Raw genomic sequence first — 15257 nt, 5'->3', positions numbered from 1 at the left:
TTTACATATTAGGTCACTAGGATTTATTTTAATTTTACAATTTATAGAATATTAGATTATTGGTTAATGGTTGTAGATGTAGACTATTAGTAATTTGGTTAATATTGAACTTGAAAAAAATAATTTTCTGATGAAGATGGTAAAGATGATACAGATGTCATAGAAGATGAAAATGTTGAAGGATTTTAATTTTAGTTTATTAGAATTTTTAATTGTGTGAGTTGAACTAAAGTACTTGTTATTGTGTGTGCTTGACTGATTGCATAAGCACAATTGTAAATGATTTATGTATTCTAAAATACTTGTTATAATTTATAATGTGTATTATTAGTTTATGGATTAACTTGTGAGTCAAATCTAAATCAACTCTACGAATTTATTTAGACTCGCGAGTTTACCTAGATGTCAAGTTTGGTTCAAGAGATAAATTATCATTCTTTTCAAAGTTCAGTTTTTCTGCATTACTTCTATAATTCATCTTTTAGTATTCTCCCAATTGGAGCGGTTATTTCCTAAACACAATTCTATCCCGCCAATAACCCGCTTAACATTAAGTTGGATAATTACTCGTTCCAACCGAATAGGAGTTGATTGGATATTCACAGGTAAAAATAATATTGTCATCCTAATCAACTTATTTAAAAAAGCTAATGATAATAACAAATTCACATCCAAATAATAATTGCTATCATTTTTTGTTAAATATTTTTGGGATATCCATTGTTTTTGTCACATTATAATTACAAAGTTCAAATTCCACAAAGCCCAAGCTCGAACCCCCAATTTGATAAACCAATAATTAATGGAATCCCAAATTGGACCCTGAGCGAAGAACAAAAAACACATAAGCTACATATATATCTTCTCATAAAGTAAACACAAAAGAAATTCCATCGTAACTCACGAAGGGAAAAAATCAAATGTCTTCACAATATCAAATATTGATTTGGAGCCGTAAAACATGCTGGGATGCTGGATTTCTTTTCAATAAATAAATTAAATATTTTATTTATTAAAATATGTACGTAAAATGATATTTATCAATTTACATAAAATGCTGTTGTCTTTGAGAATCGTCAACGATTACTGATGGAAATAGCTAAAGAAGCTTGCTGCATGATTGAGAAGAGACGCCTCTTACATGAAGCATGAAACTCTCATATGAACCTACTTTACCTTTACTTTTCTTCATTTTCCTATTGTTATTTTACCTTTCTATTAGCATAATCCAAAATACCTTTTTGCTTGTAGTCCATTATGGACTAACCAGTTTTATCTAATGAAATTTATTGTTCTTTAGGAAAAAACAAAGTAAACGTGCAACACTGTCAAATTAAATATTTTATAAAAGAAAAGTGTACTTTGTGAGTGAACGAATCAGAAGGAGGTTTTCTTTTCTTTATTGCCATAGTGGTTGCATTAAAACTTTTCTTTATGTCTTGATGTCAGCAAATTAGGTTAGAAAATAAAATAATACTTACTACAAGGGATACACCGAACTGCCAACAAACAACATACCAGTGGTTCTATAAACGTTGCGGTTTAGGGTATGGACATTTGATTTTACGGCGGTTTGTATGAATCGTTGGTACAACGGCCACCAATCAGGGTTATGATTTTGCGGCAGTCTATAACCACCGCTACTTCAGTAGGTGAATTAAAAAAATAATTTGCAGTGGTTACAAAATCGCCACAAAATTATGTGTGTTTTAAAAAAATTTTGCGACGCAATTTCATACACGAGCTTAAAAAAAAGCTTACTAACTACAATAGTTTATACTATTTGTCTTTATTATAACCTATCTTCTTTACATCATATTTATTAAACTCGAGATATTAACATAAAAACACACTAAATAAATAATATTAAACTTGTAGAGCATTTATTGGGTGCTTAGTTTTTTTCATGATCTGATATCACCTGAAAAATGAATTACATTGGAAAGTCATTAGAAGCTTCATATATATTCAATATATTTGGGCTAAGGATGTTATACAGACAATTGACTTAAATGTAACTTTTGGTCCATATAGATATACATCGTTTTAATTTTAGAGTAGTACTACAGGGGTTACTAAGTTAAAAAGTAGTAAATATTATTACGTAATTTTTTAATTTCTTCCAATTAAAATATTTTCCTTGCCTTTAGGTAGAAATATATAAGGAAAAAAGCAACAACAACACCTATAACTATTTCAGTTGTCGTCAGCCAAAATGCAAACTGCATACAAATTCAAAAATTTAGTTATTTTATAGAAATTTTTAGTTTTTGAGACCAAGTGACAACCATTTGCAAGAAGAATCAAAAAAGCCATTCATGAAATTTTATTTTCGAAAAATAATATACCATATATTCTTCAAGATATGACTTCAGGTTCATGCCAAATATACCTGAAATCATGAAAAATAATCAATTTGATGCGTTTGATATTCATGTAGCATCCCTAAGTTCTTATTTAATCTGCATATTTATTTTTGATATTTCATTTAACATCAAAATTGAGCAGTTGAAAATCCTAAATATTAATAGTCCTTGTCCTTGATAGGTAGAAACAATTAGACAAGAATTTTGTTGTTATCATGGTAATAATTTATGAAGCAAGTAATGAAATGCTTAAAGGTCAAATATAAGTTCATATGCTTTAGCCTAACTTTTGAATTTTAAATGCAAGTAATTTATGAAGCAAGTAATGAAATGCTCTTGACTCAAGATTTGCCTTCATTATTTTATACAGATAGTCTCTCAGCCTTAGGTATTGGTCCTTCTATGTGCCTTAAATAACATCTTTTGTCTTTTCCGTAGCCCTATACATCATCCTCTAATTAACCGAAATGTCATACTCTACCTTAAACCACTCTTGTGCCTCCCTCTGTAACATGCTGGGATGGATTCTGAGCTTCGACACCAGCTCTTCAGCAACCCAAGAACATGTGATTGACTTACTCTTGTTGCTTCTCGGACACGTATGTTCATCTACAAACATCTTAATCTGAAATGAGGCTGGATAAGTGATCCTGGCACCGTAACACAACCAAGGGCAATCGGGGTCATAGCATATCACCCTGCACCTCTTCTTCTCGTTCCTAAGATAGAATACCTATTTCCCAATTTGTATATTGTACTTCTGCACTGCTACCTTGAAGTGGTCCATGGTCTCGAACTTCATGTTCAACTCCAAAGTAATTTTTCCATACGGTGTGTTGGGATTATTTTGAGGAAATACAGGTTCCTCTTCATCATCAGATCCAGGAGGACTGCATAGTTTTTCAGACTCGTACTGATACATTTCAGATCCACTGTCTCCATCTTTTCTATTCGAGTTAGGCACCTCTACCCTTGGTGCTTCATCATCCTTTCCAGGTACAATTCGTTGTCCAGACGGTTGAGGCCTTGGATGATTTCTTCTTATCTTTGTCTCCTCAGTTGTTTGTGTAACATTATCTATTACAAATACAGCTAAGATAGGTAACCATCGAATCCAAGTTATGCAATGATACATGTTTCACAGCAACGATACAATGTTTATTAAGATATGCTTTAAGTAAACGGTAACAAAAGGTTTAGCTGTTGTGATTTCTGTATTAACTTTCTCTGCCATCAAGTCATCCACAATTGGATGGTCAAAATCAGCACCTTCGTTAGGATCATAGCTTCTTCAGCATTACTCTCATGTGTGGCTTCGTTTACTGTCTCAGCTTGTCCAGCATCACCCTGAGCTTGTCCATTTTTACCATCTCTTCTATCTTGGGGTAAACCACTTGGTGGTGGTCTTGGATGCCTCTTTCTAACCTTTTTCACACCTTTCTCTGGAGCTGATGCCACTTTCGTGTCTTCATCCCTATTCACTTCATGCACTTCTTCATTCATTAAACCACCCACACTTTTACGCAATTCATTAACCTCAATAGTGGTTTCATTCATAACTTCGTTCACAATTTCATTCACAACACCACTCACACCTTTATTCAACTCATTAACCTCAACAGTGGCCTGAGTCACTATTTCATTTTGTTTCGTCTCACCAACCACCTTATTAGTCACTTTATCTTCGTGCACATCATCAAGAGGTGGATTGATCTCATACACACTATCACTACCACCATCAAACACCACATCGTCGTCAACAATTTCAGGGTTGGCATCAATAGGGTGATCAAAATAAAGATGGACAGTGTTGTCATTATTCATAGCACACTCACACTCACACATCCTCATCACTTCAGCATCCGTCCTAAGTACTCTTAGATCCTTAGCTAAATCTAAACCAAGTTCTACTCAATATACTTCATTAAATACAGGGTAACCCAAGTCTACAAATAAGCCTTTAACAAAAAATAAATTGCATGTCTCCACATTCACCTTATGTATCTCAATTACTAAACCCCCATCGTATATCACATTACCGTCTCCACCCCTTTTTAAGGAACCCATGTGATGATACACAAATGTAACTAGACGATCCATCTAAAAAATAGTAGAGGAAAGATACAATGAATAAACAAGAAGTTATAAGCACAGAACATAAACAACAGAAATGGTGCACTACTAAAACCATTGAATGAAGCAACACCTACCTCTTCGTAGGGTCGTTCACAGCGAAGAATGGAGTCGCGATGCTGCCACTTGCAATCCCTTACACTTGAAGCTCCAGATTCGACAATGTCTCCCACGTCGTTTTGTTCTTCTTCTTGCCATGCTTCCACAGCAACGTCTCTCACTTTCTACGTGATCTTTTAGTTTTACTCATAGTGAAACAATGGGAGAAACACTTAGTCATAATAAGTCAATAACTAGCTAATTATGGCTTAGGGCAAACAATTTGATTTAGGGCAAAATGAATATGAATTAGGGATTTTCCACCTAGGATGATGATTTATGTAATTCAAAATTTTAGCTAAAATTAAACTTACCTTGTGAGCAAAAACCGGTTGCCAGCTCAACATCGTTCTCACGGGAGCTGTGGTCCGGCGAGCATGAGAACATGCTTGTCAATTTTTAAAATCATTCAGATACCATTTTGTCAATAACAATAGTGAGATACCATTTTGTCAGCGTCAGAATCTTTCGGGTACTGATTTGATATTTATCTCAATGAAAAAATATACAGATTAAATTCTTTCAAGTTTTAGATAATTAATGTTAAAATTAATTATTAGTAAAAAATAAATTCTTTTACAAGAAAATAAAAACTAAAAAATTATTATTTAATTTTTTTATTTACGGAGATCCTGACCTTCTTAGTCCTACGACTTTTTTATAAAAGTAATTTAATTTTATAAATTTTTTGTGCCATAATTTATAATGTCAAGATAAAATCGACGTAATTTTAAAAAATTATATTCTCATAATGTTATAAAATCGACTTAATTTTAAACAATTTATATTCTCGTAATGTTATTACAGAAAAAAATACTTGTTTGACTTAATTTAACATTTGTTTCTCTTTTTTTTGGTAAAATGGATTGGACAACCCTCAATCCTAAGTATCAACATTTTTTCTCTTAAAAGTTTAGAATTCAAAGATTGACAAAAACAACAGAAGTTTTATGTTATTAGTCATTATACAACTATAAGTTAATATTTTATGTTTAAAATGCATAAGACTTTAGACTAATGCATAATATTGTATTATTTGTATTGATTTAAACATTTGGTGTTATTAGACAATATTAGTATTGATTGTAGTTATGCTTTAATTTTAGGAAAGGGTTGATTTTTGTTATATTTTTCTAAGTGAATTTTACCATGTCAAATAATAGTTGGAGTCTTAGAAATTTGGATATTTTCACATGCTAACTTATAAAAAGGTAATGTTAACGGCTCGGTTTTCACCCGATATAATCGTGGCCCGAAAGTGTGTAGGTTTCATCGGGTCTAGGGTCAAATTTGAGTCTAACAAAAGAATATCCCAATTACTAACTGAAAAAAAGAGAAAGACCCAATCCGGATCATAATGAAAAATTTCCGTGTTCTTCTTCAGAAGGGTAAAAACTAAGACGAAAAAAAAATCGACCCTTCAAATATTACAAATTGTATGAAAAAAAGATTATAGAAGTAAGGAGCTTTAAAAAAGATATAAATATATGGTATCTATTTATGTATATTGAATTGCAAATGTTGGGTCTAAGTCACATTAAATCCGATTTCACCCATCCAATGAACACCATAGTGTCTATTCTCGTTCAAAATAAAAGTATACAGAAAAGAGAGCAAGAGTGAGTGACAAATTATACGGGTTTCACTACTTCTTGTTTAAATAAAATATGATTTTACCAACAAGTATACCTATTTTCTGTTTCTTATATATTATTATTCTGTATGTGAATATTGATCACTCAATAATAAACACAACTCACATAAACTTTGGATATTGGTCTTTTAATTTGTTAAAGATAGTATTATCCTTTGTGTAGATAGACAGGAATCGGGTAGGAGTTTGTTCCCCTTTTAAATGATTATAAACCCCAAAATTATTGAAAGTCATTTATCCATTGTTTGATCATCATTCATCAAAGACTTCATTCATTGCATCATAAACTGAATCTTTTAACAAAGCAAGGTGAAATCTACTTCATTACCAACCTTTTCATTCCATCATATATTATTAATCCAAACAATCGAAACTCATTAAATTTTGCTGAATTCAGTTCTATTCCTCTGAGTACCACCAGTCCAAATATAGCCTAAGGAAAATCCTAGAAAGCCAACAAGCTAATATTTTGGCCAGAAAACTCATCACATTAGCCAAGAGATCTTTTTCCTTTTGTCTTCTTTCCCCCTTAAAATTAAACAAGCTAATTTATTAAAATTACAACCCCATGAACCAAACTTTTTCTTTAACCTCAGAAGTGATTATTCAGCCTAAGTGGGTAGCTTAACCTTATTTTAATGGCATAAACTTGGCGAAAAATTCTGCTTTCCTTGTGTCCTCTTTCAGGGATCTTTCTTTCCCTTTGTCATGCGTGGTGACTCTGGTAATGAATCTAACCTGTGGCAGATCAAAGGTTGCAAAGAATATGTGTCAATTGATATCAGTTTTGTGTCTCAACGTCATCAATGTTGACTGTAATTTGTTTAAGTTGATTAAAAATGACATGAAAGAAAAATAACAAGATTCTCCGATGCAAGCACTGGTACCACACCTCTAATGCGAGAGCACATGCATGGAAAGGAAGGGTATGAAGAGTAACCCTCCCTTTCCTCGTCGCTTTCAAAATCATAACTCACAAACACCCATAAAGGAATGCTAGGGGCCAGCGGAATTTGCGATGTGTAGCCATCAATTAGCCATCATCAATATTTTTAATGGTGTGAGATGACATCTAATGGTATAGGATTATTCATTTTTCTTTTGATGGTTAAGTGTTGGCCAGATTTCAATAAAAGTGCTGGCCCCCTAGACTTTTTCATAATTAATCATAATCGCAGCCTTAGAGAACAAGTTTTGAACATTAAACTACAAAACTTTTCAATAAATGGAATGATCTCCAAAGGTGTATTTGAAAATTCTCAAACAGAGTGATTATTGCTTCTTAAGATTTCAAGACATTGGAAGGATATTTGGGAGGATCCAATGATGGGAATTTATCATTTCTCATTTAAATAATAATTAACCAAGAATCATGAACACTGACAATTTTAGATCCAAACACCAGGAACTTCCTATGTAAGTCGAAAACTTGACATTATGTCGTTTACTAAATGAATTCAGAAGAGGATTTTTGAATTTTTCGGACTAATAAATAAGAAGTACAAAGAAGGGTGACTGGGTGAGTATGAAAATCATCACCTTTTGTTTTATGCAAGATTCTCAATGATAGTTAAGAAGTTCCAGAACAGATTTCCTATCAGGCATGCTGGGAATGGCCCCCTTCACTTGAACACAAAGAGAAGCCGCGGCAGCTATTGCACAAAATTGGCACATAAGAGTTAGGCACATCTTCCATAATGGAAAATTGTAGAAAGAAAAGGGAAATGCATACGGTAAAGCATACCGGCAAATTTGAGGCATTCCTTTTTGGATTTGCCCTCAACTAATGCAACAGCAAAAGCAGCTGTAAAAGTATCACCAGCCCCAGTCGTATCGAGAACCTTCTTAGCAAATATGGCAGGTTGCTGAATCGGTTCTTCTCCTTCAATAAAAAGTGCTGATCCTTTCTCCCCGAGTTTCACAAGGACTTGCTTAACTCCCTAACAATAGAGAAACATAAAGAACACTAATGGCATACAAACTAGAATCACACAGACATAAATAATGCCATTGCAACCACAGTGTCATTCATCTATCAATCAGCATTTTGCAATCAACAAAGACACATGAATAGAAATTGAGACAACTCGGAATCCAAAAAACAATCAAGCTATTGAGAGGACAAGTGCAATTAAATAGCTTTAACAGTTATTGAACAACTTCTATTTATTTATTTATTTATGTAAGTCATGAAAATTATGAGGGTGGGTAATGAAAACCATAAAATTAAACAGTTGCTGTGTGCCACCCAATTAAGGGATAAAATATATATAATAGCATATCTTAGTTAACCAACATCGCACATAACATCAATGCACAGAGTGATCAGATTTTCAAATTGATACTGAAACAATATACTCCTCTCAAAAGATCCATAGGCAGTGAATATGGTATACAAGAAAGGTAATAAAAAAAAGCATTTCATGATAACCCCAAATGTAATATAGAACTCACCCATTTATGGCATTTAGCTGCAGCCTGTGCAATATCTTCAAAACTTTCAGTTGGCATTCCCGTAAGGCGACCAAGTTCAGTTTCATTAGGGCTCAGAATATCAACATAGTTCAGTAATTCTTGTGGAATTGGAGAATCCATGCCCCCAGCGTCAAAAATTACTGGGACACCAGCACTCCTTGCAGCCTGTATTTATAACATCATAATACATAATACATAATGCGATAATCACAAAACAAATAATTTTTAATCAAAATCTCTCACTAGAAACTTGATTAAGGAAAGAAAATGAGAAAGGGGAAATTTTGATGAAATTTGACCAAAAAGTAGGCACAACGAGGCCAATGTTGTAAAAGAATGCCAATCATATCTCTTTCAATCACTTTAAGCTTCTGAAGCAGTACGGATTCACAACACACACATACTCAAATAGAAACCCCACGGCCCACGGGAGCGGAAGAAACACAAAATGCAATTGGCTTGGAAAGAGAAGAAAACCCAACCTTTGCGACCTGAATGTTGACAGCATCAGGGATCTCCCTCTGGAGCAAGACAATGCCAGCGTTCCTAACAACATCAAGATCATGCTGAGGAAGAATCTCAGGCCAGCAGCTCATATTCGCACCACCAACAACAATTATGGAGTTCTGCCCATCAGACTGCAGCATCACAACAGCATGCCCAGTTGGGGTCCCACCACTAATCGTCGTCACGTGATCAAGACACACTCCACCACTCCTCAGCGCCTCGGTCACAAGCTTCCCATACGAGTCCTGCCCGACCTGCCCCACGAAGTACGTCGGGTAGGACAGCTTCCCTCCGCAAGCTGCCTGGTTTGCGCCCTTCCCGCCCGCCAGGGTCTGCCCAGTCTTAGCTGGCACTGTTTCGCCTTCCTTTGGGAGCCTGTCGATCTCCACGTAGATGTCGGCATTGGCGGAACCGACCACCACGAGCGGCGGTTGTGGGTGGATTTTGGATGGGTTTGTCGAAGACAGACATAGGATTGGGGCCTTGGTTTTTTTCTTCTTGTTGTTATGCTTTGATTGGAATGGGAGGAATTGAACTTGGTTGGGGTTGGTGGAAGTGGTGGGAAAGCTTTGTAATTGAATTGTGTTGGTGGTTTGTGTTGGTGGTGGTGAAAGGCGTATTCCCTTCATTGGAGTTGGTTTCTCTAGTTTTTCTGTATTCTCTCTTGCGCACACATGCGACAAAGTCAATGGGTACCAAGATAGATGTGGCTATTTCCAATGCGAAAGTGACTTTGTTGGACCACCTTTTATCTAGGATTAGGATCCACTTGAAATTAGTTTAGCTAAAATGGGAATTAATTAAGCCAATGGTCGTTGTAAATACCAATTTTTTAAAATATTTTTCTTTGTTTTATTTGTATTGTAAATGTTACAAAATTTATTTAATAATATCTTTATTTTTAACTTCTTTAGAAGGATCGATTATTTTTACGACTATATACACAACAAGTTAACTATTAAATTAGCTACAGGTATAAAATATATATTAAAATATAAATACATATCAAAATAAATTATACACATAGTAACTATTTTTTATGTGCAGACAACTTTTTCATATTTTTAATATTAGATTTTAATGTTGTTAGAAATAAGAGAGTAATTTGAAAGAGTATATTATTTAGGTTGTGAAAAAGTATAATGTACAAGGGTATATATAGGTGCTAGAAGAATCAGAGTAATAAAAGTATACAATCCTATAAATAATATACAGATATACTATATAAATATAAATGATACTAATTGATCTAATATTGATTCTAATTTATTCTCTAACATCCCCCTCAAAGTCAAGTGGGAGCTAAGGATACCATCTTAAGTTTAGATACCAGAGTCCAAAAACGAATCAGATGATGAGCCTTCGTAACAGCGATAAGACGAACAACATCAATAAGAATGCATTGCGGAACAAAGTGACAATTAATCTCAATGTGTTTGGTGCATTCATAAAACACATCATTATGGACAATTTGAATAGCAATGCGGTTGTCACAAAAAATATCAGTGGGAAACGACTACGGTGCACCTAAATCTTTGAGAAACCAACGAATCGAGACAACTTCAGCAGTGGTGTCAGCAAGAACATGGTATTCAGCTTCTGTGCTTGATCAAGCAGTGAATGTTTACTTCTTAGCTCACCAGAAAATGAGAGAGTTGCCAAGAAACAAACAATAACTAGTAGTAGAACGACGATCAGTTGGATCACCAGCCTAATCAGTATCTGAGTACGCTTGAAGGGATAAAGATGAATAGGCATAAAAATAAATGCCATGAAATAGGGTGCCTTTGATGTAGTGAAGAAATGCCGCATAGTGAGTAGAACGAGGAGCTGACAAGAACTAGCTAAGAACATGAGCCGGATAGACAATGTCCGGTCGAGTGACAGTTAAGTAGACTAGTCCTCCAACTAACCGCCGATAAAGAGTAGGATTATCCAAAATAGTGCCATCCATAGGAGTAAAACGAACATCAGGCTCAAGAGGAGTAGACTCAGTGCGACTATCTATAATACCGGCTCGAGCAAGAAGATCTGAAGCATACTTAGCTTCAGAGAGATAGATACCATCATCTATGGATATGACCTTGAGACCAAGAAAATAACTGAGAGAACCAAGATCTTTCATTTCAAAAATACGGTGAAGGGAGGCATTGAGATCAGAGATACTATCAATACCATCTCCAGTAATGATCATGTCATCAACATACAAAAGCAGAAGAACAATTCTACGTTCACTTTTACGAATAAAGAGAGCATTCTCATGAGGGCTACAAGTGAAAACCGAGATTGCATATAGTGGTGCTGAACTTGTCAAACCATTTGCGAGGAGCTTGCTTAAGACCATAAAGTGCCTTGCGAAGGAGACAAACTTTGCTAGAAGGACAGGGATAACCCGGAGGGAGTTTTATATAGACCTTCTTTTTCAAATCTCCATTAAGAAATGCATTCTTCATGTCCATCTGATTGAGAGACCATTTTTTTATCGCAGCAATGGCAAGAAGAGCTCAAAAGATGTGAGATGAGCAATAAGAGCAAAAGTCTTTTCATAGTCAATACTACTGCGTACAACCTTGAGCGACCAATCGTGCCATATAACGGTCAATAGAACCATCAGACCGAATCATGATCTTGTATACCCATCTACTTTTCACAACTTCCTTATTAGAAGGAGGATCAACTAAATCCCAAGTGTGTGCTTTTTCAAGTGCCTATATTTCTTCCTGCTTTGCTTGTTGCCAATTTGAATTTGTGGAGACTTCTCTGAATGACTTAGGTTCATGTTGATAAAGAATAGTAGAAAAATAATGATAATCAAGAAGATGAGGAGGTGAATTTCTTACCCTAGAAAAACGAGTGGAAGGAGGAGGCATGACCATAGGAGCAGGTCGTTCGGTCTAGAATCATTGGGAGATGGAAAAGGCAGAAGAACAGGAGGCTGTAGAGGTTGACTCGAGATAGAACCTATAGAATTATCATTAGGAAAAAGATCAATAATGGGGTTAGTGAAAAAAGGTGATTGAGTAGGAGGAATGGACTCAAAGGTGCAGAACCAAGAAAACATGTGATGCTCCCAAAAGAAAACATGACAAGATATACGAATACGTTTAGAGAGAGGATCCTAATAACGATAACCCTTGTGTTCAGTGCCATAACTAAGGAAACAACACATACAAGCCTGAGGTTCAAGTTTACTATGTTCATGAGGCTGAAAAAGAACAAAACAGATACAACCAAAAACTCGAAGAGAACTGTAATCTGGAGAGGTATGATAAAGACGCTCAAAGGGAGTAATGTTACCAAGAATAGAAGAAGGAAGTTGATTGATAACATGAACAGCCGTAAGAATAGCTTCACCCCAAGTATGCTCAAGACACAAAGAAGAAAAAAGCATTGCATGAACAGAGTCAAGAATGTGACGGTGTTTGCGTTCAGCTCGTCCATTTTGTTGAGACATACCAGGACAAGAAAACTCAGACAAAGTACCCTGTTTAGCAAGAAAGGTTAAAAGTTTGGAATCACGGTATTCCATAGCATTATCGCATCGAAAAATCTTAATGCCCTTGGAAAACTGAGTTTTAATCATAGAGGAAAAGTTAATATAAATCTGAGGTAACTCATGGCAATTAGTCATCAAATAAACCCAAGTAAAGTGTGAATAATCATCAATAAAAATGACAAAGTATTGAGCGCCTCCCATAGAAGTGGTGGGAGCAGGGCCTCAAACATCAGAGTGGATAAGATCAAAAAGAGAACAAGCAAGAGAGGAATTATTGTGAAAAGATAAAGCAGGTTGTTTCACAGTTTGACAAAAAATGCAATCAAAAGACTCATTAGGAACCTGACCCAAAACACCTTGAAACACAAGAGGATGCAATTTTCCTAAGGAGCTGTGGGCAAGACCTTGATGCCATAAGTGGAGGGTAGATGGAGAAGAAACAGCACAGAGATTTGGCACGAGAGGAATATGAAAATTCTTGAGTTCAAACAAACCTTCCAACCATACGTCCAGCCCCGATGATTTGTCCCGTTCGGTGATCATATACACGATAACCAGAAATAGAAAAAGTGACATCAAAACCCAGATCAACAAGTTGACCAAAAGAAATAAGATTAAAGTTCAATTTGGGAATATAATAAGTATCAGAGAGATTAAGAGTTGACTAGAAAATTGAACCTTTGTGTGTTGCGTGCACGAGGGAACCATTAGCAATATTGACAAAAGGTGCATTTGTAGTTGTAGACAGAGACGAAAAAAGATTACGCAACAGAGACATGTGATTAAAGCAACCCGAGTCAAAATACCATTTAGAACTACCTGGAGGAGTCGAAAAGGCAACAGGAGTATTACTAGAAAGGAAGAGAAGATGTTGAAGAAGAGACGCAATATCAGATAGAGACACAGGAGACGGGTTGAGAAGAGTAGAGGTGGTAGATTCAGTAGCAGCAGCAACAGCAGAAGCAAGCACAATATTGGAGAAGTTGGGACGATAATGATACTTGAGTTGATCAAGATATGGTGGGTGAGCAGGATAGGAAGTAATCAAATGTCCCGAGAGGTTGCAACAATGGCAGAACAGCTATGAACAATGGTAGCTAATGTGACCTTTTTGGTGGCATGTCCAACATTCAATAGAAGGACAGTCGGAGAAGAGGTGCCCGGAATGGTTACAGTTTTGATAGAATTTATCCTTTCTGTCTGTGGCAGCAGCAACATCTGACTTTTCGATAATAGTAGACACAAAGATCAAAGAGAGGAGAGAAAACTGTAATTTTGGAGTAGAAAATGAGAAAACGGAGTGCAGAATCGAAAAGAGCTCACCAAAAAATCTTAGAGAGGGTCCCACTGTTTGTCACGTCAATGCCACGTCAACATCCACATCAATAAATGGATGCCACGTGGTGACGTCTGAGTGGATGGGGAGGACACGCTGGCGAGGTGAGCTGGAACGCGGGTCAACTGGCGGACTAGGTCGGGTCCAAGTGTGGGCTGTTGGGTCAGCGCGGAGTAAAAGGCAGGCAACACGTGGAGAGCATTGGGCCGTTGATCGCGGAGCCCAATTTGATGGCGCAGGATGAATCTAGAAGGAGAAAAATACTGGTCGCAACAACGTCTGGTGGCGGATGACGGTAAATCTGGATTCGTTGGAATTACGACAACGATAGGAACAAGGTGGGAATGGCTATGACGAACCAAAGTTTTGGGAAAAGATCGAAAAATAAGGCTAAAGAACACTGCTGGAGGAGAAGAAACAAATGGGCTATAAATGAATTTACATGGAAAAAGAAGAACCTATGCTCTTGATACCATGTTAAAAAGAAGAGGTTGTGGAAAAGTACAATGTATAAGGGGTATATATAAGTGTTAGAAGAATCAGATTAATAAAAGTATACAATCCTATAATTAATATACAGATATGCTATATAAATATAAATGATATTAATTGATCTAATATTGATTCTAATTTATTCTCTAACAGATCTATTATTTGTTAAAATATAAGGACTTTTCGTTAATATTGAATTGTCATGGAAAAAATAAAATTAAAAGTGGCATTTTGTAATTTTTTTAAATACATTTATTATGACAACAATTTTACCATTTATATGGTTATGAATCTTATTGACACTGACTGCCACTCTGTGTGGGACAAACTACAAGAGGAATTAAATTATTTATTTTCTATATCTACTCATGATCAAGTTGTGGATATTCTAACTAAATCATTAGTGTTTGTGCCTTTCAACAGCATGAACTTTAAACTTGGTTTATTGGACATTTTGTTGGTCAATCCTCCAAGCTTAACAAAAGATGTTAATTGATATAGGTGATCATAACTTGTTAGAGTTAGTTAATTTAGATTATATTCTAGATATGCATAGATGATTTAGTTATAGAAACTTTTATATTTACAACAAATTTGTTAGTGTAATAATTAATTAGTTAGCTCATCATATATAAATAGAAAAAGTTAGTTGTAAGAATTGAGACTCATCATTCTATGCAAGATAATTTCACTTAGTTC

General features: G+C 35.3%; 1 protein-coding gene across 1 annotated transcript; it reads right to left on the bottom strand.

Moving 5' to 3' along the window:
- Positions 1–6569: 6569 nt before the first annotated feature.
- Positions 6570–9943, bottom strand: LOC107459872 (ribokinase). Its single transcript, XM_016078173.3, has 5 exons — positions 9210–9943; positions 8707–8892; positions 7997–8192; positions 7792–7904; positions 6570–6990 (listed from the first exon to the last, which is right to left on the bottom strand). The coding sequence occupies exons 1-4, from the start codon at positions 9861–9863 to the stop codon at positions 7813–7815; spliced, it is 1128 nt and encodes a 375-aa protein (XP_015933659.1). The 5' UTR covers positions 9864–9943; the 3' UTR covers positions 6570–6990; positions 7792–7812.
- Between the last annotated feature and the right edge of the window lie 5314 nt (positions 9944–15257).

Source organism: Arachis duranensis, chromosome 7 (genome assembly GCF_000817695.3).
Source record: "Arachis duranensis cultivar V14167 chromosome 7, aradu.V14167.gnm2.J7QH, whole genome shotgun sequence".
NCBI lineage: Eukaryota > Viridiplantae > Streptophyta > Magnoliopsida > Fabales > Fabaceae > Arachis > Arachis duranensis.
This window is presented reverse-complemented; position numbering and strand designations above follow the sequence as displayed.

Excerpts from the sequence above, each read along its gene's own strand:
- LOC107459872 (XM_016078173.3), bottom strand. The coding sequence starts at position 9,863 with ATGAAGGGAATACGCCTTTCACCACCACCAACACAAACCACCAACACA. Across the intron at positions 8,193-8,706 it reads CAGCTAAATGCCATAAATGG|GGAGTTAAGCAAGTCCTTGT; the intron begins GTGAGTTCTATA and ends CTCTATTGTTAG. Across the intron at positions 7,905-7,996 it reads GGAATGCCTCAAATTTGCCG|CTGCCGCGGCTTCTCTTTGT; the intron begins GTATGCTTTACC and ends TTTGTGCAATAG.